General features: G+C 32.9%; 1 protein-coding gene across 1 annotated transcript in view; it reads left to right on the forward strand.

The window, feature by feature from the left end:
• LOC145242858 (protein dachsous-like) overlaps positions 1-26,605 on the forward strand; it is a 237,304-nt gene that overhangs the window by 58,286 nt on the left and 152,413 nt on the right. Inside the window, exon 4 of the mRNA XM_080105973.1 lies at positions 24,221-24,329. Within this exon, the coding sequence (XP_079962099.1) occupies positions 24,221-24,329 (109 nt within the window). The remainder of the gene's footprint in view (positions 1-24,220; positions 24,330-26,605) is intronic.

Below are 26,605 nucleotides of genomic sequence, written 5' to 3' on the forward strand. Positions count from 1 at the left end.
ATGAAGCCACTTGATGTAAGGAGTTAACAAGAACGAAAGCTGATTATTGCCAAAGACAGGAGATGCCTCTTGACCTTGGTGTTGAAAAAACCAAGGCGGTAGGTGGAAGGAAAACAGTGAGCAGGAAGAGAGTTCCACAACATTGCTGCCCTTGGAAAGAAGTTAATGGAAGAGGAAGTTGTATTACAATGAGATATTAAAACAGTGGATTGGTGGAGACCTCTAGATCAATGAGTCAAACGAGCTGGAACAAAGAAAGTAGGGAATAGATGAGACAATTCTGAGGAACATATACCATAATAGTATTTGTAGAAAAGACTGAGACTAGCAACATTTATACAGGGTGGAACGATAAAGTTATCGTGCTAAAGAAAAGAACACTATAGCTTTATTTTAAAACTTTTATTGGAAAAATCACTTCAGGTAACTTGATTATGTTGTAGAGCTGACATCTATTCAATGTAGCCAACTTCAGCCTCAATCACTGCCTTGGTACAGGTCCGGAACTGGGATCATGCCTTTTCCACAAACACCCGTGGGAGCTTGGCGAATACTTGGCAGATGGCTGCGATCAGGTTGGCTTTGGTGTTATGGGAGGTCATGTTGATGATGTTCTCAATGTATGACCAAACGAAGTAATCCAGTGGGTTCGAGTCGGGGGAGGAGGGGGCAGTGAGAGACGAGTACAAAGTCGTAGCACTCCTTCTAAAGGCAAGCCTGGGTCTCTTTGGACTTATAGGACAGCGCCGAGATTTGCCGCCATGCCCAGTGTCTATCAGCAACTATCTGATTGCACCAGGGGATCACCACACTCTTCAGCACATCCAGGTACACTTTGGTGTTGACTTTCAAGTCGACTTCGAAGATCTGAGGTGGCATGATGTGGTCCTCACTTGAAACCACACGAAAGACCATAACCGTGGCCAGAAACTTGTTTTCATCACCCTGGGCACATCTCTGTTATTCGTGGTAATCCAGCAATGCATTTTGAGTGTGCTGGCAACGGTCCTGTTGTTATAACCCTGATTGGTAGAGAGCATGTTGTACAGCGGTATATCTCCGATCTCGCTCATTGAACATTGTGTCACTTTCAGACATGATAGAAGGCTCCCATCGCTCTTGGGATTTGTACACAACTGGCCAACTAGTAGATGGTCTGCAACAAAAAAAGAAGACCGGTTTCCATCAAACAGAAATGGAATCATGTTGTCTTTACTGGGGCGACAATTTTATCGTTCCACACTGTAATACCAATTATTTATAGTACCGTATTTTTTAATTTTTTTACTTACAGCAATTCATAACATAAAGATTAGCATGCGTAACGTACCAATACAAAGAATGTTTACTAAAAACCCAATCCCAAATAGTAGTCCCTTACGTTCACGTGGCAATATGCCTTGTTTGGAGGTGAAAAAAAAATCAATACCTTATACAGATTAGTGATAGAACTATAAACCTAAACCATTTAATTATATCATAGTTACCTGCTATAATAATTGAGTAGGCACGCCCAAAACGGAAAGCGGGAGTAAGTATTTTTTGACAGACTCTCTCTTTAAAAATCAACCAAATATCAATCAATATGAAATTAAGGGGTCAAAGTTCAATGATTTGACCTTTGAGAACTCTACCAAACTCCTCTGCCAATTTTGGGCCTAACACTTGAAATTTTAGATATACGGTCTTTAGACATGGATCAAACTTTATAATTTGATTTGAGTCGAAAACCATAAATGCGAGGTCAAAATTGGGATCAAAGTTAAAAAAAAAATTGACCTCTGCGGTCTCTACCAAATTACTCAGTTAATTTTTTTATCTAAATAGTTGAAATTTTACATAAAGTGTATTCAGACATAGAGCAAGCTTTTTAATCAGTTTTTAGCCGAAAATTGGCTGCCAAAGGATCAAAGTTCAAAAGATTTTATATTTGCGGTCTCTAGCAAACTATTCAGCCAATTTTGGGTCTAAACATTTGAAATTATACATAAAGGGTATTTAAAGATAAGGCAAGCTTTTTAATCAGCTTTGGAGCGAATGTTTCGCTGCCAAGAGGTCAAGGTTGAAAGAATTCAGGTGAAAAGTCATCTCCCTCTCAGTACAGACCAATAAGTCTCCTGTGTGTCATGAGTAAGTTGTTGGAATCCATATTAAATAAAGAAGTATACAACCACCTCAACAGAAACAACCTTCTTAGTGACACGCAATATGGTTTCCTCTCTGCAAGATCTACAGCAGATGTGATAACGGTTATATCACACAGGATTAGTGAATCTCTCGACAAATGTTTCCTTTCCAGGGCAATTTTTCTTGACCTATCGAAGGCCTTCGATAAGGTATGGCATAAAGGGCCTACTTCACAAGATTTCCAGCTACGGTATTACTGGAAATGTTTTCTCAATCATTAAATCATTTCTCTCCGATAGGTTCATAAGAGTAGTGGTTGATGGGCAGAAATCAGAGGCCCACAGTATCAATGCTGGAGTCCCTCAGGGGTCCATCCTGGGTCCAACTCTCTTCCTGATCTACATCAATGATCTCCCAAAACACATAATTAAATCATTCGTTGACATCTATGCTGATGACACCACCATCTATGGAAACACATCAAAGGCCATAAATGACAAAATTCTCTCTAATTCTCTCTCCTCTGATCTTGAGCGCGTGGTACAATGGGGGAAGAGGTGGCTGGTCACTTTTAATGCATCCAAAACCAAGCTTCTATCTTTACATCATCAACGCTCTGATCCCCATTTGGCATCAATTAAAATGGATGGCTCTCGTCTTGGAGAGGCTCCATGTTTTGACAAGCTTCTGGGTTTGACCTTTACTCCTGATCTAAAATGGAACACGTACATCAAATCTGTTGCCAGGGATGGTGGGAAAATGGTGGGATCCTTCTACTGCTCCAGAAGATATCTCACTAATGATGCAATTCTCTATCTTTATAAAAGCCAAGTACGTCCAAGGATGGAGTACTGCTGCCACATCTGGGCAGGAGCTGCTAAAAACAGCCTATCCTGCCTTGACAGAGTACAAAATAGACTTCGTGGTTTTGTGGGGGATGCCCTTTTCTCTTCCCTGCAACCTCTCTCCCACATAAGAGACGTTGCAAGCCTATCTTTGTTTTATCGCTATTTCCATGGCAGGTGCTCATCTGAGCTCCAATACTTCGTCCCCCCTCGCCAATCTTTCACGAGAAACACCCATCTAGCTGAAGCTACTGTCAATAATTTTCCCCACTCTTTATCTGTGCCTAAATCCAAATGTAGATTCCATGAGCAAAGCTTCTTTCTTAGAACTGCACGCCAGTGGAACTCTCTGCCGCTTGCCTGTTTCCCACCTGACTACAACTTGGACGTCTTCAAGTCCAACATAAACAAACTCCTGACAAACCGCCCCCTTAAGTAAGACACTCTATCAAAACCCCCAATACTAATGATTACTACAATACTATCTCATTGGTTACTGTACACGCAATAACCCTTATCCCTGAGTGGCCTTCGGGCCTTGATAAGTGGTGACCCCCATGTAAAAAAAAAAAAAAAAGAGTTGACTTTTGCAGATTCTACAAAACTCCTCTGCCAATTTTGAGTCTAAAGACTTGAAATTTTAAATGTAGGTTACTTGGACATTGTCAAACATTTTAACTTGATTTGAGCCCAAAACAATAAATGTTAAGGGGTCAAAGTTTTAAAAAAATTTGATCTCTGCTGTCCTTACCAACTTTTCTTTTAGTTTAGGAAGCCTATTATAGACACAGGCATTACTGTACATATGCACACTTTTTAATATATACATATGCACATAAAGCTATAAACAGTACTTAGGGCCTGAGCAAAGCCGGGCTGAACTGCTAGTAATATTATAAGGGTTTAATTTTTTTCATAAGCGATATATATATATATATATATATATATATATATATATATATATATGTATGTATGTGTGTGTGTGTGTGTGTGTGTGTGTGTGTGTGTGTGTAAATCGCTTATGAAAAAAGAAGTAAACCCCTATAAAGTTGTTTCTTCAATTAGTCGTCAAAACAAACGTTAGAAATATATGGAAATTTACAGGACTAAATGAACTTATTTAGCCCTATAAAGGCTACCGTAGTTTCTTCCAAACTATCATTAAATTTTGGATGTTTTAATTTCGCCATGTGAAACCTAGAGTGAGATAAAAGATGGAATTATTTGAAATTCAGGTACTTATGTTATAATATTTTAGCATATTCTCATAAGAAATCATCCTAAATCTTGTTTAGACAAAAATAAATAAATAATAATGATTGGTTTAAAAACTTGTTACAAAAATATTCAAATGACCCATTGAGAAGAAAAAAGCAGTGAATGGTGTTTTTTTTTGTTTTTTTTTTTTTTTTTTTGAAAATTTCAAATTTTAAATTCTATTAAAAATAGTAAAAAAAGTTTTATATTATTTTGCTTTTCGTATGATAGAACTCAGACTTATATTTTTCGGGGGGGGGGGGGGAAGCTGCTCAAGAATGACGGATTTTAATCGATTTTAATTCGTTAAAAAAAAAAAAAATTTGGTTTTTCTTCCACTATGTGGTCGTGCCTAAAAGAGAGGCGACATATCAATTTTTTTTTAATATGTATTTTTAAGCAAAAACAATATTACTTAATGAATTGTCATGTCGAAATAGTGATATATCCAAAAATTCATGGAGTAGAAAGTTATTTATAGTTAAAACTAATTTTTACGGAAAATTGCATTTTTCGTAGATGTTTTGAGTAGACAGTGAAGATTGCAGAAACAAGGGATATAATACAGAAAACATATTACTGCGTAATGGCAGCCAACGTGTTTAGCTGATATCGAAAGTCTTTTTGGCAATGTCCTAAATTAGCGTCGGTAATTTTTTTTCAGAAAAAGTTCAAATTCAAGCAAAAAACTGAATACAAACTTTTTTTCTATAAATAATAAAAAAAAAGAAGTTTAAACAATCTAAAACTGTTTAATACAACAAATAAGACATCCAAGAATGTTTTGATTTTTATACATATTTCGTCATAATCACTCGATTATGTAAGATTGAAACAGATCGTGAGGTGCCATATTGTCCTTTTATCTTCCGCTTTGCAACTGAGCATGTGTTATCTTAAGTTTTGTGTGTGGATCGAAAGATCCATGGATCCATCGGATCAACAAAATCATGTGTATATATGCTGAAATTAATCTGTTCAAGTTGATCATACGAACACATCCACCGTTCAATAATTGGCTCCAAAGACGATCCCTTCCAATCTCGTATGGTGATGTATAAAAATGGTAAGATTTTGCATTTTTAGTCATTTTTTCCCCTATAGACATACTCTTTGTATTCATTTTCTTTTGCTTGAATTTGAACCTTTTCTGAAAAATTGAGGTCATTGGCAACTGTTTTTTTTTTTTTTTTTTTTAGACTACCAACTCGGCACTTGTACAGTTTAATCAAGACATTAGAAAAATGAAAATATCGAAAAAGGGTTGTACGTATCCGTTTTGGACCGAAGATATCCGAAAAATAATTTCACTTAATTTTATCGAGTAGTTTTTTTTTTTTCTTTTTACATCGGAAAAACACGTTTTTATGACAGCGCGTTGAAGGCAGACATCTTTGAAATTTTTTAACATGCCACGGGGAGATAACCCAATTTAAAGCACCGACACTCCCTCCCCATCTTTAACATTAGCTTTTCTTCCTAAACATCGGAACTTTTGCTCAGTACAATAACAAATTGCTTTTTCGCTGTAAAAAACCCCAGAAAACTACTTGATGAAATTAAGTGTTTTTCTTTTTCTGAGAACTTCATTCCATAACGGATACGTACAATTTAAACTTTTTTCCGATATTTTCATTTTATAATGTCTTGATTAAACTGTACAAGTATCAAAAACTGTATAACAGTTGTTTTGCTCGATGATTTTTTTTTTTTGGATATATTACTATTTTCGACATAATAATTCAGTAAGTAATATTGTTTTTGCTTAAGTAGACATTTAAAAATCGGTCAATATGGTCTGGTTGTCCGACTTCAATACCAATCTGCAAAAAGTTACTTTTTTAGAGGTATTCAAGTTTTTTTTTTTTTTTTCTTAGAAAAAACACTTTTCAAGTTTCCACACTTTTTCGTCCATTTTTTTTTGTTTGTTTATTGAAAAAAAAAAAAAAAAAAAAAAAACTTTGATCAACTTTTCATATGAAGACACATGAAAAGTTGATCAACATAAAAAAAAAAAAAAATGGCGGCCGGGCAAAACATGAGAAATTGAAGGCTTTACACATTTTATTCAAATTTATTATTTTTTTGTGTGATATTCGCTTTTACCGTGAGGCCCGCTGGCCCGACTACCCCTAAAAAGCAACTCTTTGCAGGTAAGTCTTCAATGAGACAACCAGGCCACATTGAACAAAAAAATCGATTTGTCGACTATCTTAACAAACACTGATTTTTTTTTTTTTTTTTTTAAATGACCTAAATAATCTATAAGTTAATTAATTTTTTGGTAATTTTTACGAGAGCACCCAGCGCAGTATAAACACCCCCAGCCTCCTCATATGAAGTACGACTTTCGGAATGAACACCCTCAACTTCACCATGTTAAGAACGGTTTTCGGAATAAACACACTCACCATCGAAAGCCGTTCTTAACGTAGGGAGAAGTTTATACGACGCTGGTCGCTGGGTACTGTCATAAAAAAATGTGGTAAATTTTTCCGACGTGCCCCAGTGCCCCACCGTATTATACACGCCCTAACCTCCCTATGTTAAGAACGGCTTTCAGAATAAACACCCCCCAACCTCGAAAGCCGTTCTTATCATGTGGAGGTTGGGAGAGTGTTTATTCCGAAAGCCGTTCTTAACATGGGGTAGTTGGGGGTGTTTATACTACGCTTGACAGGTCGTCAAAAAATACCAAAACTTTTTCGTTATATTTAATTTTGGCGGACCTGAAGAATCTGGACCCATCTTTATTTATTTTTTTCAATTTTGGTGCAAGTCTATAAATAGTCCACAAATAATCTTTTTTACTATAAAAATCTGGAAAAAATCTTTATAATATACGTACTTGTCACTGCATGAAAATGTCATATTCCAAAAATCACTTAAATCGATCAAGTAGTTTTTTGTTTTTATTTAAGAAAATCAAATATTATGAGACATTTTATCGAAGAAAAACTTCCCACCATCTTGTTTTTGAATGATACACTGCTAGCGACACCTATTGGTAATATAAGACCAGAAAGGGGCAGACAATCGACTTTCCACACCATAGAAAAAAAACTTGGAAAATTAAGACATTTATAAGTTTTTGAGGATGTTGAAAACGAAAATAACGTTTAAAATTCCAACAAACGAGTAGTTTCCAAGATATGAAGAAATGTTAGTTTAAAGAAAGTGGGGTATCACCCGGTATCACTTTTCTATAATAATTTAACGTATAATGATCACCCACTTTATGGCCACCACTAGTGTAAAACTTGAATTTACGCCGCTGAAATACACATTTGCCGAATTTTTGTTGGAGGAGCGTCAACGTGTGGGTGCTCCATTTACGTAAAATTCTTCATATTTTGGAAACTACTCGTTTGCTGGAATTTTAAACCTTATTTTCGTTTTCAACATCCTCAAAAACTTATAAATGTCTTAATTTTCCAAGTTTTTTTTTTTTTTTTAATTTTTTTTATAGTGTGGAAAGTCGATTGTCTTTCTGGTCTTATATTCCCAACGTTGCCAATAGGTGTCGCTAGCAGTGTACTGTATCATCATTCAAAAACCAGATTGTGTAAGTTTTTCTTCGATAAAATGTCTCATAATATTTGATTTTCTTAAAAAAAAAACAAAAAAACTACTTGATCGATTTACGTGGTTTTGGGAATATGACCTTTTCATGCAGTGACAAGTACGTACATTATAAAGATTTTTTTTCAGATTTTTATAGTAAAAAAGATTACTTGTGGACCATTTATAGACTCTTGCACCTCAATTTTTTTTCAGCGGATTATTATCAAATGTGTACTAGTCTACCAGATTACCAAAAAGCAAAAACGAAAAAAAAAATCAATATTCCAATATTTATAGGAGGTGCTCAGTTTCTAATGCAACGTTTTAGCAAATTGATCACCCCTTTAGAACCACTCAATGTTTTTTAGGCCAAAATTCACGAATTTAGCCTTTTTTACAAGCAGTGCAACCTGCAACTGCAACTTTATTTTTAGATTATTTTAAAAAAAGTGAAATTTAAAAAAGGCTGAACTATTAAAAAAATAAAAACAAAAGTGGGAACTAAATTCGCGAAATTTAGTCTAAAAACATAGACTGGTTCTAAAATGGGTGATCAATTTACTAGAAGGTTGCATTAAAAACTGCGCACCCCCTATAAATATTGACTTTTTTTTTCATTGTTTTTGATGATCTGATAGACTTGTGTCCATTCGATAATAACCCGCTGAAAATATTTGAAAAAAAAAAGATGAAAATAAAAAGAGAGAGAGGGGGTGGTGCAAGATTCTTCACATTCGCCTTTATTTTATTTTATTTTTTTAAAAATACGGTACTCATTGGGCGTTGAGTTTCATGGCGATGAGCAGTAAATGTTTATTTTAACTACAAAGAACATCGACCAATAAAATTTGTTTAATCAAGTTTTCGGGGTTGCTGACAACGAATCTGATATTCAAACCCGTCGCAAATTTACCGTTTGCATGGTATTAACCCCTGAACCCTCGCACTATTTTGTGCCAACTCACCGCCATCGTTTATGCTATTCTTACATGATGCATTCGTGCATAGAGGCGCGTAATAAGGTGACGTCACATCGCGGAATAATTTTTTAGCAGGCATTTAAAATAACAAGAAAGTTTTCAAAAACAAAATGTGGATCATTTTTCTGTGTTACGTAGTTTTTGATGCTTTTTTAATTGATCTAAAAAAATTAAGTTTTCACGAGCGGTCTACAAAAACATTTTTATTTTTGGTTTTTTTATTTATTTTTTTTTTGGAGAGGGGTTTTTCAATTATAAAACTTGTACAACATTTAACAGGTGCTTCTGCAGTTTAATTTACCGTTTTTCCGTAAGTAACGCACCGACATACACCGAGCAGAAGAACTTTTTAATTTTTCACAAAAATTCTGTTTACATTGGTGGTGCGAGGGTTCAGGGGTTAATGCCATGCAAACGGTAAATTTGCGACGTGTTTAAATATCAGATTCGTTGTCAGCGACCCCGAAAACCGAACCCCCCCCCCCCAAAAAAAAAAAAACAAGGTACTTCTTAGGCGTTGAGTTCCACGGCGACCAGCAGAATTAGTTAATGGTCGCTCCCTTAGCCCCCCCCCTCGGTCAAGGCTAACGCATGCACACGTAACATTTTGTATTTACTGATGTTGGCTTAGTAACTAAACGATTTATTAATTTCGTAACCCTTAAACGCATGCCGGAAGATTTTAATTGGTTCATTATTGTTGTAATGAAAAAAAAAAAAAAAGAAGAAAAAAAAAAGCTTCATTCAACATACAAAACTAAAAACATACTGATGATAAATAATTTATTATTCATTGAAATTTACTAATTTTTAAATGAAAAAAGTTAATAAAAAAAAATAGCTGTTTATGTACGCATGTAAAAATGTTTGTAAAAGTGAGAAATTATTTTAATATTCATTTTAAAACATTGGTATTTTTTTAAGATTAGATCCACCTTATAAGCACCCCAAACCTTCCCAGTTTAAGAACAGCTTTTGGAATAAACACTATTTGGTGGGGTGGGGGGCTATTTGCAAAATTTAACTGATATTTGTTGTCAGCATACCCATCCGCAAATACTATTAAAAAAAAATTTTAAATAAAAAAAAAAAGAAAAAAAAAAGGAGGGGTTCAGTATCCGTTGCAGAGAAGTAGGTTTATTTATTAATAAAAGTCGTCATTTAAAAAGAAAATTGTGGAGGTGGACTTAAATGTAAATATTTACTAAAAAGTTATCCGCTTATGTAAATTAAAAATGTTTGTAAAAGTGAGAAATTATTAATAAATGGTTTAGTTCTTTTTTTTATTATTATTTATGAAAGAAGTTAAGCCAACGCAAATAAATAAATGTTTGTAAAAGTGACAAATTATCAATAAATGGTTTAGTTACTTTTTTTTTTTATTCGTAAAAAGAGTTAAACCAACGTAAATAAATAATGTTTGTAAAAGTGCGAATGGCAACGTAAGTAAATAAATAAAAATTTTATGTGCGCATGCGTTAGCCTTGACTAAGGGGGGGGACTAAGGGAGCGACCATTAAATAATTCTGTTGGTCACCATGGAACTCAACGCCCAAGGAGTAAACATAAAAATATGCATTTGTAAACCGCTCGTGAAAAAGGTAAATTTTTAGGTATTATTATACAAACACCGTGACAGCGTTAGGGTTAGGATTAGGGTTTAGGGTTAGGTTTAGGGTTAGGGTTAGGGGTAGGGTTAATTCGCTGTCACGGTGTTTGTATAGTTTTACCAATTTTTAGATTAGGTCCACCTCCACAATTGTCTTTTAAATGACGACTTTTATAGGTTTTCAATTATGCTGAATACGGAAATCGCATTGAAATTTTGCAGAAATAAGTAGTTCGCGAGATATAAAAAGTTGTATTATGCATTGTATTCTTTGGCGGCTATCTCTGTTACGCGCGTGCGCACGCCATAAACAAATCTACGCACGTAACAAAGATGGCCACCAAAGAGACAGTGCATAAAACAACTTTTTATATCTCGATAACTACTTATTTCTACAAAATTTCAATGCGATTTCCGTATTCAGCATAGTCGAAAACCAAGAAAAGTCGTCATTTAAAAGAAAATTGTGGAGGTGGACCTAATCTAAAAAAATGCCTTTTTTTTAAAATACCATTTTTTTAAAAACTTTCTTATTTCAAATCTCTGCTAATGATTCCTCCACGATGTGACTAGTAATTTTACTATGCGCGTGCACACATCATGTAAAAAAAAAAAAAAAAAAAAAAAGCGTTAACGAAAGTGGGGAAATGGTGCAAAATAGTCCCAGGCTCCAGGGGTTGATTAGGTGTATCAGAATTTTTGGGGAATTTTTGACACCCCTAACACAAAACTGCGAATAAAATATAAAAAACTCGTAATTTCTCTTTTAAAAGTGAGTTGTTTGTTTTCTTTATGGAATATACTTCCATTAAAGTTGTTTAAAAGATAATAGAAATATTATTTTTTATTTTTTAAAAAACAGTGTTTACAAAGTGCTTGCGCGCCTTCATGCAGCCATTTTTTTTTACGTAATGAAATCAATTGAATTTTACGAGTTAATTTTTTTTCAATATCAAAATTTTTCTATTGGTTAAATTTTGATGCTATTTTTAGGGTCAACATGAAATTTTATGCTCTTTCCAATAAACGGAATATAATATTTTAAACAAATGTTTTTTTTTTTTAAATTCACCCCCTCATTTTGAAATGTCTATTAAAATTTTAATAATTAATTTACTCACCAAAGTTTTATATATCACAAATTGAAGATAAAAGATCAATAAATAATATATCATAAATTAAAACAAAAAAAGAAGTGTTTTTTGGAAATTTGCCTGTAAAGTCTAAAGTGTAAAACCTTGTTTTTTTTTTTTTTAAACCACATTGATTTTTTTTTGTTTTTAATTGGAAGCCTATGTTCTGCTTATATTGTCCAGTAAGTATTTGACGCTGACGACAATTGTTTCTATTTCATTAACTGTTTTCTTTTTTTAGATATTTAAAAAAAATAATTTTACTCAATAAAAAAGAATTAAAATATAATAAATCAAAGATTTATGTATTTCTTTGAGAAAAGAAAATTTTTTTAAAAAATCCTCGACTTTTTTTTTTTTTTAAAGGCAAAAACTTATAAGTAAAATTTGACTATTTTAAAACTATGGGAACACATATTTGTTCACGCACAAGGCTAGGCGGTTAATGCAAACGTGTGGTTTTTACTGCCTTCTGGCCATCCGTAGTTCTAAACAAGAAAAAAATGGCACTTCGGGTTTTTTGATAAGAACGTAAAAATGCTTGCGTAATAGCGCATTTTTCAAATAGTCGTTTAAAAAATTCTTTTATTTAAAAAATAAATGGAATTTAAAATATAAATATGGATAAATTCTGAACAATGAAGAATGGAACTACACATTCAATAGTATTTTTTATAGGTTAGTGATTTTTTGGAATTTATATCGATTTTTTATAATCTAAGTAAGTAAAATTTCGCTGATTTTCTTCAAATCTTTTTTAAAGAAAACTGATTTAAAAAAAAAACAAATATTGCATAATTTGCTATTAAACCTGTTATTTTTTTAGATTTGGTCTTTGCTCCTTATTTTTCAAGTAATTATAAGCTTGTAAAGATAGAAGGTCGAATTATTCAATTTTTTTTCACACATTCTTAAGATCAGTTTCTGACACTGCTAGGGGTTGGTTGATACATGCAAACGGTAAATTTGCGACTGGTTTAAATGCCAGATTCGTTTTCAGCGGCCTCGATAACCCCTAAAAACACAAACTAGAATGGTCGGCGTTGTGTTACAGTTAAAATAAACATTTACCGGTAAATGTATAGTTTAGCGGCGTAAATTATTTGACAGACAAAAGATTATGAAACTATTTTTATATAAAATACATTATTAGACCCAAAGGCTGAAATAAAACCAGAACAAAATTTCATTTTTATTATTTTTTTCATCGTTTTTATTAGACTAAATGTACAACATTTGACGCCCACCATATTGCTTTTAAAATTTGGCCTTTCTAAGGTTTGACAGATTGGCCTTTTTTTACGCTCTTTCATTACAAAAAAATATGGCAGACAAAAACATAGTTTATGAAAGAGCTTAAAAAGGCTAATCTGCCAAATCTTAGAAAGGCCAAATTTTAAAAGCAATATGGCGGCCTCGAATGTCGCACATTTAGTCTAATAAAAACGATGAAAAAAATAATAAAAATGAAAATTTTCTGTGATTTTATTTCAGCCTTTGGGTCTAATAATGTGTTTTATATAAAAAATAAATAGTTTTTATAATTTTTTGTCCGTCAAATAATTTACACCGCTAAACTATGCATTTACTCATTTACCAAAGTAATATTCAAATATTTATAATATGATTTAATAATGTTAATAATTTATATATTAATTGGGTGCTTATTTAGAATTGCACTTTAAAAAAAAACAACAACTAAAATACATAAAAATCAGGTGCAAATAGCACAGAGGGGTCTGAAATTTGAGCTTCGTTTTCAGTTTGGGAAAAATGAAGTCATATGGTACTCGGTTGATAGTGTCACAGCAAATAACATAGCCATCTTTGTTTTAATCCGTGTGGGTTTACAGCCCCTCACTCCAGCTTAAAAATTCCCTTTTTCCTGTCATTATATTTTTATTTAGGCGCTATCTTTTCATCCCCCACCCTTTCACACAAAAAATATAACAATTCTACAGAATTAGGATGAGATTTTCGGAAATCACAAAACTGAATTTCACATGAAAACAATGGTATCTATGTATTCCTTGTATTTTTAAGATGACTATATAAAAAAAACTACGAAAATCGATAAGGTAGAAAATTTTTTATTAAAGAAAATAAAAAATATTATTTGATAAAAACGATCATAAAATACAGAGTTAAAAAGAAAGGTAATTTTCTGTTCGAATTAAACAAAGATGGTGGCAATTTTTCATCTGCTAACATAATTAAAGTTTATTTGTTTAATAATTCAATAATATTCAGATAATTCTGACTGCATAATTTGGAAGCTACCATTGTAACTTATTAGAATTGACAAAAAAAATCACTTGAAACCATTGTTTTTTTTTTAATCTGAAAACTCCATTTATCGACTACAAAATCTCGTCCCAATAATGTAGAAGGACAATTTTTTTTTCTTTTCGTCTTTTTTTCAACTATTTCTGTGAATTATTATCGATTGGACACTAAGCTACCAGATTATATATATATAAAAAAATGCAATATTTAAAAGATTTGGAAGGGGGGGGGTCAGTTTCACATACAACGTTCTAGTAAATAGATCCCCATTTTTAGAACCAATTTACAATTAATCGTTTTGATGTTGCCCCCCCCCCTTCATAATTATTGGTCCCCCGATTTATCAGAGAGGGACCTATGTTTTCAATGGCGTCCGTGCTTCCATGCGCCCGGATGATTGCCAGATAACTGTCCATTAGTTTTTCCTGAAATTTTGCCATAAATTGTATTTTATTAAATAGATGTGCACAATAAAAAAACCTTTTTTTTTGCAAAAATTCCCGTTACACCCACAGGGGCTCAAAAGAGGTAAAAAATGCTCCAAAATGGCCAAAAATGACACGTTTGGCCCCATAACTTTTGATCCATATATTAGATTTTTCTAAAACTTGGCCAAAATCTGGAACACATTGTTCTTAATATAAATCCAGTATGGGTGACCCTAGCAAAATTATGGTTAGCGTCCACGGGGATTTATAGTGCTAAAAACGCCCCTTTTTGTGGCTCTTTTTTCATATTTCTCAACAAAAACTTTATATGTCTGACTATATAGTGGTTTTACACGGTGGTCAACTCAAATATACATGCACCGTAATCCATTTACACTGGGATTTGGCATTCCCAGGAGCTTAAAAGGGGTCACAAATGCCCCCAAATTGCAAAAAATGACACTTTTTACCCCATAACTTTTGCCCCGTCTGTTAGATTTTTCTGAAACTTTGTGAAAATGTGAAGGCAATGTTGGCCCTTCACACTTCTCACATTCATCATTTCTTCACTATTTTTGTCGCATCATCTCACATGCAGCACCAGAGGGGGACCACGCATGCACGGCTTGTTATTATTTTTGTTTTGGGATTTTTCAGTTTGAGAAAGTTTGGTCTGCCCTCCACCCCCCTCATTATTATTATTTTTTTATTTTTATTTACAACTTTAAGATGGTTTTGCATTTAAATCTGGCGCAAGTTTACCATTTTGATAATATTAATACCTTATTCTTTAGAAGAGTAGAGGGGGGGGTGTAATCACTTTCATATAAAAATTTAACATTATAGTTTAAGGTAATATTTACAAAAAAATATTTTGTTTAATGTTTAAGCGTTTAATCTACATAATCTCTCAAAGTTGTAAATAAATTTTAAAAAAATAAATAAATAACGAGGGAGAGGGGCGACACACCGAACTCCTGTCTGTCATGAGTAAGTTACTGGAAACTGTGATAAACAGAAGTGGTCAACCAGCTTGACAAAATAACCTGCTCAGTGAAATGCAGTATGGTTTTGGTTCTTCAAGATCTACAGCTGATGTACTAACTCTTATATCACACAAGATTAGTGAATCACTTGATGGAGGTTTTGTCTCTTGAACAATAGTTCTTGACATATCAAAGGCTTTCGATATAGTGTGGCATGAAGGTCTACTTCATAAGATAGTTAGCTATGGAATAGCTGGAAATTTCCTCTCAGTTATAAAATCCTTTCTCTCTGATAGGCTTATAAAAGTAGTCGTTGATAGGCAGAAATCAGAAACTCATCGTATTAACGTTGGTGTCGTTCAAGGTTCCATCCTGGGTCCAACCCTGTTCCTAATCTTCATCAATGATCTCCCAAATCACATTCTTCGGTCATTCGTAGACATTTATGCAGACGACACAACAATATGGCGACACTTCAAAGGCCAGCAATGACTAAGACCTTTCAGATTCTCTCTCTTCTGATGTTGAGAATGTGGTACAACAGGGGAAAAAGGTGGTTAGTTAATTTTGATGCATAGAAAACCAAGCTTTTCTCCTTTCATCATAATTGCTCTAACCCCCACCATGCCTCAATTGAAATGAATGGCTCTTGTCTTGGGGAAACCCCATGTCTTGACAAGTTTCTGGGACTGACCTTCACTCTTGATCTGAAATGGAACACATACATTAAATCAGTTGTCAAGATTGTTGGAAAGATGGTTGGATCACTCTACTTCTCCAGTAAGTATCTCACTGCTCATGCGATCTTCTATCTATATAAGAGCCAAGTGTGCCCTATAATAGAGTACTGTTGCTACATTTGGGCAGGAGCTGCTCAGCGCGACATATCCTGCTTTGATGGTTGAAATTCTTTGGAGTTTCTTGTGCGCCAAGTTTCGGCTTTAAACACTTAAAAATAAGTTAGGGAGAAGAGTAACTTATGTTGGCTATAATAATACATGCCTAAAAAAATTATTTTTAAAAAAGCTTTACAGGATATTAAATTCCAATATTCCGCAATATGAAGTTTAAACAAAGATTTTTTTTATAACAGGTTTCCAATATAAAAAAAATATATTCATATAATAGAATATATGACTCTTGATAATATTTAAAAAAAAATTTGTTTTGATTTGATTATTTAAATTGATAGAGGGTGAACTTTATTTTTTGCGCCTTTTTCCAAAAAAAGTATGACGTCCTTTAAGAAACACTATCTTTAGATATATAAGTGCCAACAGAAGACGTTAAAATTAATTTTATTTTATTAACTCTCGTCTGTGTAGTTCGTTGAAAAAATTTATTTGTTTTACTATGTAAATATGAAAATCCGATAGCAAAAAAAACGTTACTGCCATTAACTATTATAGCACTCATCCATAGACATTGACACAGAAAATAGTAAACGCACGAAATGATGACGTTGCTGTTATTGTGTAAAACGCTGACGTTTTACACAAATCAATACTGAAAATTTAATTTTAAGATTAGATAATTTTCTGATTTTTTTTTTTTTTTTTTTTTTTCGATCAGGCATAGTCATTTTTGGGTTAAAACAATTTACTTTAATTGTCTGTACTTATTTAATATATGTTGAAACAATTTCATTTTCGTATTACATTATAACTCTCTACCCCCTCCCCCATCCCCTTTTAAAAAGATGGGATTGCCTGAACACTGAATATGAAATGCAAAAATGTATTTTTAAAAATTCATCTGATGACGCTGTTGTGTAGAATATGAAACTCAAACTAAAATACATTTTATTGAGCTTCAGGCTAGGCTCAAAATGTAATTTCTGTTCTGTTAAAAAAAAAAAGGGTACACTAATATTTATGGGCTGCATTTGTGCTAAATGTCGATAGAAAGCAAATATATCACAAACTCTTACAAGGCTTTGGCAGTAGCCTTCCAGTGAAACTTAAATAACTAGAGTATGTAACAAAAGGTTTCACTTTGAATAAAAATTATATTGGGTTCTTTATTTGTGCCTGATAATCATAGAATACAAAAATTTGCTGTTTATGCACTTTTGTTACGGTCCTATAGTTTTTGATAGTATTTTCAAGTGTAATTCAAGTTTTACGATATCTTGTTTTATTAAATTGTTAGATGAAAATACAGAATAATTACAAAACCCCTCTCCCTTCCCCATATTAAGAATGGCTTTCTAAATGTTATCACTTCAGCACGGTAACAACAGTGCATAAGTAGCAAATATTTTTTTTAAACATGCCAGCAATAATTGTCAGGGTGCAAATTAATTATTTTTCTACCTTATCGTTTTCTGTAATTTTTGGATATGTTACTATTTGCGACATGAAAATTACATAGGTACCATTTGTTTTACTTGAAATTCAATTTTTCGATTTTCGTTTGAGAAGTCAGCGCCACCAAGGAGAGTCACTCTGACCTGCAAAAAGTACCTGGGCAGCCCCGTCAGCATTTCTCAGTAAAGCAATTACCAATAAACTAACCCCTCCTCAAACAGAGAAGACAAAGCCTGGGACGGTAATCCTCCTAGAACTGCACAGAACTAGGATTACACTGCAATCAACAGGGACCAGATAATTACAGGAATAGTCTAATTTTTGCAGAATTTTGGGAGCCTTAAGATAATCCCTTAAGAGTTTTGTCTGGAATTAATATTTTCATCTTGAAAATGTTATACTTTTTAAATGTCGGTTTTATTTCACAATGAACATAACAATGAAATGACCCCCCCCCTCCATCTCTTTTGATAAGTGCAGCAATAACTTGCTGGATGATGCCTAGCGTAACAGAGTATTAATATATAATAGATGCTAGTGCTTATCCATATTAATGTATATGCATAAAACAATATGTTTGCTTCATACAATATTTATGGATGCATTATCAATGTTTTGAAGTGCCAGACGCCATTGAAGAGATAACAGCTCACAAAAACATATTTAAAACAAAGCTAGCACTAATCATTTATGGCATAATCACGTTTAGATACTGGTTCTTCGTTAGATCATCAGAGTTAAGAGATGTTGAGCCTTGTCAGTACCATATGAGTGACTATTTGGGAATGCCAGACACTGGTGTAACATTTTCAAGATTAAAAAATTAACTCCGGACATCCCTTGTAAAATAAAGAACAAATATCTTTTTATATTATCATATTACTAGCGAGACCCATGGAAATTTTATGGTTTTATATTGCTGGCATGTTTCAAAAATATTTCTATGAACGTCATGTACGAATACAGGGTTCGTACAGACTTGAACAGTCCTTGAATTTTGATAAAGCCTTATTTCTATTGAAAAAGCCTTATTTCTATTAGTACCTTGAAAATATGGAAAATGTCTTGAAAATTTTGTCCAATAAAAGTTTATGCTGCAAATATGAAAAATAAAATCAAAATAAATACTATCAAATTATTTTTAAGCATTAATGAAAATACCGTTAAAATATTTTTTGAATATTGAAAATAAAATCTGAACACATGGTTCTGAAATTGCATAGTAAATAGTTAAGAGTTACACGTCTTTTTATCACGAAACTACCTCGGTAGTTTCGTGATAAAGATTCAAATCTCTGTCTAATTTTGTTCTCATTTATAATTTAATTTGTTTTTGGGTGGCGGTACAAGACGGGAGAATAGTGGCAGACGCCATAAATAAAATTACCCCCCTCCCCCCTCTAAAAAAATACTTTCCTTTCATGGATGGGATTCTCCAATGGGGACTCTCCCCTCCCCTAAATTAGGCCGACTGAGTTAAAAAAAATATGGACAAGTTGAATCACTGGATTGTAAAACAAACCCCAAATTTTATTTGGAAAACTTGAATTTTGTCTGGGGGAAGTCCTTGAAAAACTTTGAAAAGTTGTTGAAAATGGACATTGAGAATCTATACGAACCCTGGAATAAAAACAACACAACATTATTGTACAACCTTTTATTGAAACTGAAACCTTTTACGGTTCCAAATTTTTTTAGATGAGGATTGATTATTTGTATTATTTGGACTACTATTCTCATCATGTAGACAAGAATTCGTGACGCAGTGGATAAAGTACTTAGTGAAATTCAGTTGTAAAAGTTACATTTCTGGAGATTTATGGTTCAATCCTCAGTGTGGGCAACCCAAAAAATAAAACTGTGAATTACTTTTTCACCCAATCATGGCTGATGGAATGAAAGCGTGTTACTTCTGTGGATTAAATAAAGGGTACTGTTCGAAATTCTGTGCAGATTCCTGAGTTTGACAACATACACCTGAAGAAGGTCGGAAGTTACATTAACCGAAACGTTGTACAAATAGCGGTACTAGTGCAGAGAGTGATCCGTCCGTAATGCAATGTCAGCTTATGAGAAGAGCAAAAGTCAGCGATGTCTATGCCTGGAGGTGTCAGGCTAGCAATTACCAAACATATAATTCACTAAGGACTGGCACATTTTTCACCAAGTCCAGGCTTACAATAGCAACAATTATCAAAATCATTTACCTGTGGGCATACCAGCGAGCCACGAAAAAAGATCTCCAACGCGAATGCAGTTTAAGGTAATCACACACCATTGCCGATTGGAAAAATTTCCTGAGAGACATCTGTGGAGAATATTTTCTCAAAAATCCCCGGCAGATAGGGTGTCCGGGCAATACGGTGGAAATAGACGAGACAGTATTCAATCTGCGAAAACATAACATAAGCTGACTAATCACACCGGTCTGGGTCTTCGATGGATACGACCCTGCCGAAAAGAAGGGTTTCTTGGAGAGTGTACCAAACCGGAATGCAGAAACCCTCCTTCCCTTAATAAAACAGTATATTCTGCAGGGGACCATGGTCGTATCAGACTGTTGGAAGGCATACAACAAAGTGGGGGTAGGAGGGATATCGCCATTTGACGGTGAACCACCACAGCTTTCATTTTGTAGATCCCGAAACGAAGGCTACAACGAATCATGTGGAGCGAATGTGGAAGGAAGCGAAACAACGCAACAAAGTTGAATGCGGGACCAACCGGGAGCTTTTGGACATATATCTCCTAGAGTTTATGTGGAGGCAAAGATTTGGTAATGCTCCGTTTGTCTCCATATTATCTCAAATCGCTGAAAGCTACCCGGTTGATGACAAGCTGCTCCCTTGGGGAATTTTGGAGCTAAATAGGGGGGGGGGGCGCAAATGATGGACTTAGTCATTTCTTTTTTTTGCATGGTGCAGAACTCAAATTTACATATGTTCCGTTTATTCATTTTCACCAGGATTTGACGTCACCTGGGGACTTTTTGGGCTAAATGGGGGGGGGGGGTCAGAGAATGCTGAACTTAATCATTTTTTTTATGCCTCGTTCACTGTGCACTTACGGGGGACCATGCATGATTCACTTGTTTCATCTATTTTCACTTGAGCAGCAGAGAATATGAGGATAGTTAATTCTGGCATACAATATCATCGTGCTGACTACAATCTGATTGTCTTCAAGTACGACGTAAACAAGTTCTTGATGAACCGTCCCTCTAAGTAATCCAACTTATAAAATTCCCACTACTTATGTTTACTATGCTATAATCACATTGATTAATGTATACGCATTAATTCTTATCCTCGAGTGGCCTCCGGGCCTTGATAAGTGGTGATTCTTGCGTTAAAAAAAAAAAATGGAATATAAGTCTATCTTTCGAGAAGTTTTCCATTTCAGCAACTAAGTCTCTACAAGTATGTATGCTAAAGATATATAGCTCAATAGAAAAAAGGCAGCATTCTTTGTCTGTGTTTCTCCCCCATGGAAAACCTGGTAGAGAAGGTCATGACAATGACTACCATATCCAGGTTTTAAGCAACCTTGGTCTAACATTCAGACTATAGGTGGGTGCAAATGATTTTCACCTATTTCTTTTCAATGCTATTTTTTTTTTTTTCAAATTTGTTTGCAAGCTGTGTACATCAAATCAAACTGATTTTATATTATGCATGGCCAAAGTATTAACTTTAATTCAGCAGCCATAAATTAATTTTAAACACCTATTTATGTAGTTTTTTTAGTGAAACATTGAAGTCATATGGATGTAAATCTTGACATTTTACAAGCCACATTTTTTAATTTTATGATACTTGTAGATTCGTTATTCTCTCTGATCATTTTCTGTTTATTTGTAACTTCGTAGTGCTACCTTGAATTGCCTAAAGGTTAGGGTTTTTGAGTTATCGCGGTTATAAACGGCTTAAAGCCACTTGGCAACCCTTTAAGGACAATGGAGATCAACAAACTGTCACTAATCACTTCACCAGATATTTATAGTGAATTTGCTGTTATTTCGGCTCTTATAATATAATCTGGAACCGTCTCAGTTTCCATATGTTCAGTTCTGTGTATAAAGAAGTAATTTAATTTTTTTTTTTTGATAAATAATCCTCTCTTAACATGTTCATTAATTTGCAGTCATCGTCCCAGGCTTCTCGCATTATCAGAGATAGACTTCCATCATCTAAGCACTGTATTAATTCCGCAAAGACAGTTGCGTTATTCAGGGGTCGTTTCAATTTTCAGATTGTGTCTGGATTACTTTGTGTAACTTTTGAATTTGTAAATAACCCAAAGATTTCACTTGCCACAATTTTGATTATGATTCATCTGCCGGGTCCATAACCTTTTGAAATTAAACATGGCTTTCAATTCAAGATTCATCATGGTACGGCTGAGAAGCATGACAAATGTTTAATTTTCAATAATTTTTTAAGGAAATTCAGTCATCAATATTTGAAAATACATAAAATAACATTCTGAACCATAACTGAGACTAAGAAGAGTTGTTGAAAGATAAATAAATGAAAGTACATACGTGGATCATATTTGTTTTGTTAAGTTTTTGGAAACTTATACGTTTCCACAACAATATTTATCTTTTACTAAGTTTCTATCTATCCCTCCCCCAACGTGTTGCTCTTATTTTATATGCTATTTATCACTCTCACTTCCGTCACTATCACTGTTTATTAATGGTTAAAGGTAACAAAAATTGGAAAGAATAAAAAATTATTGGAATAGTCTATTATGGAGAAAAAGGGAGCATCACTAGCAGTGTCAGAAACCGTCATTAAAAATGCGTTAAAAAAATTGAATAATTCGACCTCCTATCTTTCCAATCTTATAACTACTTGAAAAATGTGATTTAAACCTTATTTTTTTTTTTTTTCAATTAAAGGAGCAAAGACCAATTTTTAAAAAAATAACAGGTTTAATAGCAAATTATGCAATATTTGTATTTTTAAATCGTTTTTTTTTTAAAAAAGATTTTAAAAAAATCAACAAATTTTAACTTGCTTCGGTAAATCAAAAAAATCACTTTCCTATAAAAAATACTATTCAATCGGTACTTCCATTCTTCATTGTAAGAATTTATCCATATCTATATTTTAAATTCCATGTATTTTTTAAATAAAAGAATTTTTTAAACAACTATTTGAAAAAGCCGCCATTACGTAAGCATTGTTACATGTTAGCGAAACGCTGGAAGCAGTGTTTGTTCTTGTTTTGAAATACGGATGGACAGAATGACGTAAAAACCACACGTTCACGTTAGCCGTCTAACCTTGTGTGTGAAGAAATATGTGTCAGCATAGCTGAAAACTAGTCAAATTTTACTTATAAGTTTTTTTGCTTTAAAAAAAAACGGTCGATGAATTTTTTTTTCTTATCTCAAAGAAATACATGAAATTTTGATTTAATATATTTGAATTCTTCTTTATCGAGTGAAATTTTTAAAAAAATATCTAAAAATAGAAAACAGTGAATGAAATAGAAAAAATTGTTGTCAGCGTCTATTATTTACTTGACAATCTAAGCATAACATAAGCTTCCACTTAAAAAAAAACAAATCAACATGTTTTTTTTTTAAAAAAAAGGTTTTACACTTTGGACTTTACAGGTAAATTTTCAGAAAACACTTTTTTTTTTGTTTTAAATTAGAATATTTTATTTATTGATCTTTTATCTTCAATTTGTGATATATAAAAGTTTGGTAAGTAAATTAATTATTTAAATTTTAATAGGCATTTCAAAATGGGGGGATGAATTAAAAAAAAAAACGTGTGTCTAAAATATTATGTTTGGTTTATTGAAAAGAGCATAAATTTCACATTGACCCTGAAAATATTATAAAAATTGAACAAATAGAAAAATTTTGATAGATTTTTAAATTTTAAAAATTAAAAAATATTTAACTTGTAAAATTCAATTGATTTCATTATGTAAAAAAAAAAATGGCTGCATGAAGGTGTGCCGTCAGTTTGTAAACACTGTTTTTTAAAAAATAAAAAATAATATTTCTATTTTTTAAACAACTTTAATAGTTTATTTTGGAAGTATATTCCATAAAGCAAATAAAGAACCCACTTGAAAAAGAGAAATTACGAGTTTTTTATATTTTATTCGTAGTTTTGTGTTAGGGGTGTCAAAAATTCCCCCAAATTTTGATACACCTAGAGCATCACTAAGTACGAATATTATTTAATGCAAACCTAAAACATATACCAATCATAAACCACTGCTACTTGGATATTGTCTACAGCAAAAATAAATTTGGGACTAATATTTTTTAATTTAAACATTGAACCTTTAGTACCATTCAAGAGTAAGAGGGTAAATCTTGCTTTTATGTTCTATAAGAAATACAATTTATTCTTGTTTCTTTTTCTGTATGGAAATTTGTAAATTTATTTTACGGTTCAATTTGATAGGAGAAAGGTCTAAATAAAAAAAAATCAATTAAACTTAAAAAGAATAATACACAGCACCTCTGTTTCTGATACACAAATGTTATTTAGAGATTCTGAAAACTTGTTCATGATTGTAAGACTTTCAAAAGTTGATTTTAAAATTCAGAATGATTTGAAAAATGTCATAAATGAATACTTCAGCTTATATTTGTGTTAAGCATTGATTTTTTTTGTTTTTTGTTTGATTCAATCAATTTTATTTTCTAATTTATTTTAGGAAATTGTAGCAGAAGAAAATGAAGCACGGAATTTCATGTTCCCTGACTGTGAGACTGACAGCGATGCATGGAGTGAAGATGGTTCTGGTGACATGAGACAAGATTCAGGTACGTAGAAAAATAATTTCAGTTTTCACAATCAACAATTAAATATGAACAACGACAAAAAGACATTCAAGAGATACTAATTTATATTGACATAAAAACATATTTGTTTATCCATAAACTACTTTTCAGCTGTTAAACATGAAATTTGTCCGAGAGTAGGTTATATTTATTTTTTCTAATATAGAATGTCATTGACTAATCATGAAACCTCATTGAAATGTTTTTTATTCTTATTTGATTTTAAGGAAGTTTAAACAAAATGTAAATGGCATAGAATTATACCGATTCTCAAAATTTTTGCAAATTCCAAGCATTTTTCAAGACTTTTGACATCACAAAATAGTTAAAAAAAATTCTTTTTTTTAAACCCATCACTTCAGTTGTTTGTGGTTTAGTTTCACAGCTTAGCTATATATTTTTTACTGATTTGAAATATGTTAGTCCACTCATCCTTGCATTTATAAGCCTATGCAAGAGTATCTCAATACTATGAACCAGTCCTAGAACAGTATTCCTGCTAGTGTTTAATAATAGTACAACAAACCACCACAGTCTATAAATCATATTACTGCAAATATGTACAGGTTTTATAAGATTCAAATGAAAAAAAAGTATTTAGTAATGTTATCTTTTTATCCTATAAATTTTAATAGTATAACTTCATGATTTCATACTAATTTCTCTTAACATTTATTTTTTAAATTCCACTATTCTTCAGCTTAAAAGTCACTGTAAATATCTAATGCTTTAACATTATTCATTTTTTTTTATCTAAATAATTCAATCATTGATTTTTCTATTAACTTAAGATGCACAGATAAATGACTGACCTAGTTTAGTTAAAAAATGTAATGAATTAATTTTGAATAAAAAAATAGATCAATTAACTAAATTTGACCTCGTATTTATGTAAAATATAAAACTTATAATTACATACATTATGAAATTATATAATTCATATTTTACTTATTAATATCAATTAAATATGGTTATTATTTTAGCATGAAGGATGAAGTTATTATTTTAGCATGAACTGCTGTGATGAGTTCATCACTGATGGCATCCATTAGGTAAATCCTGCATCCTCATTTTCATATATGAGTCTCATCAAACACAAATGTAATCATATTTGGTTGAAGTGCACTCCAATCTATGCATAACTTGTTCCTGAAGTCTCAGTTATAAATGTGAAACTTTAATAATGTGGGTGGCACTTTGGTGAAGACATCAGTAGTAGGTCTAATCTTGAATGGGCTTCATACTCGTTGGACTTTAATCTCATCAACACTTGGCGATTTTTATTTGTGAGTTTATTTTAAAAAATAATTTATTTGAAAACAATCTCGGATTATTCCAGAATTGAAGAGAGCTATCACTGAAAATCAGGAGTGCCAAAAATGGAGTCAGAATTATTGATCATTTTGCAAGTCGTATCCAGGCATGTTCATCAATGATAAAACAATAAAACAAAAACTGTTGGACATTCATGACTGTAACTTGGTGGACAAGTCATTATTTACTTCTCTCCTCATAAGAGCCCAGTTAGACACACAGTCAGTCTTTCATATGGGAAAAATCCAGCTCCCCAGAAAGAAGCACTTAGGATTGGGACAAGAAAAAAGCCTCGGTCTAGAAGGATTAGTTTAATTGATTGAAGACAAAAAAAAACAAAATTTAGTACCAGAACAGAGGAATAACATCAGGCATAGGATGAAGATTATTTGTACGAAATATGGTTGGATTGCAGAAAGGATTGTGAATTATATTAACGATTTTATGGATTGATCGCATTTCAGTTGAGTTTTACTGTGTAACACAGCGCGGATGCACGTATGGCAACTGCATGCAAAATGACGTCACATCACAGCAACAAAAAAGATTATAAAAAGAACGTGTGTGCAGACTAATGATCAGGATCACGATTACATTAGAGACTTGAGTGACATCAGTCGTAACGAGAAGTCACGTGTGACAGGAGAACGGGGGAATAAATAACTTTTCTTAAAACCTGAAACAACGAGTTGAATTTCTTCCCTATTCCTTGCCTTCGTCTCTTTAACGGGAAATTTATGTAGTTTCGCCATCATTCTGATCGACTTCTGACACAATATACTTGTTTTGACAAAAGAGCACATTTTCTTCTTCATTGATAGCCATTTTTGGGGGTTAATTTCTTTCTTTTTTTTTTTTTTTCACACAGGAATCGCCACTTATCAAGGCCCGGAGGCACTCAAGGATAAAGGTTAATGGGTAGACATTAGTCAATGTGGTTAAAG

Source organism: Euprymna scolopes, chromosome 21 (genome assembly GCF_053919585.1).
Source record: "Euprymna scolopes isolate OS-2025 chromosome 21, ASM5391958v1, whole genome shotgun sequence".
NCBI classification, from domain to species: Eukaryota; Metazoa; Mollusca; class Cephalopoda; order Sepiida; family Sepiolidae; genus Euprymna; species Euprymna scolopes.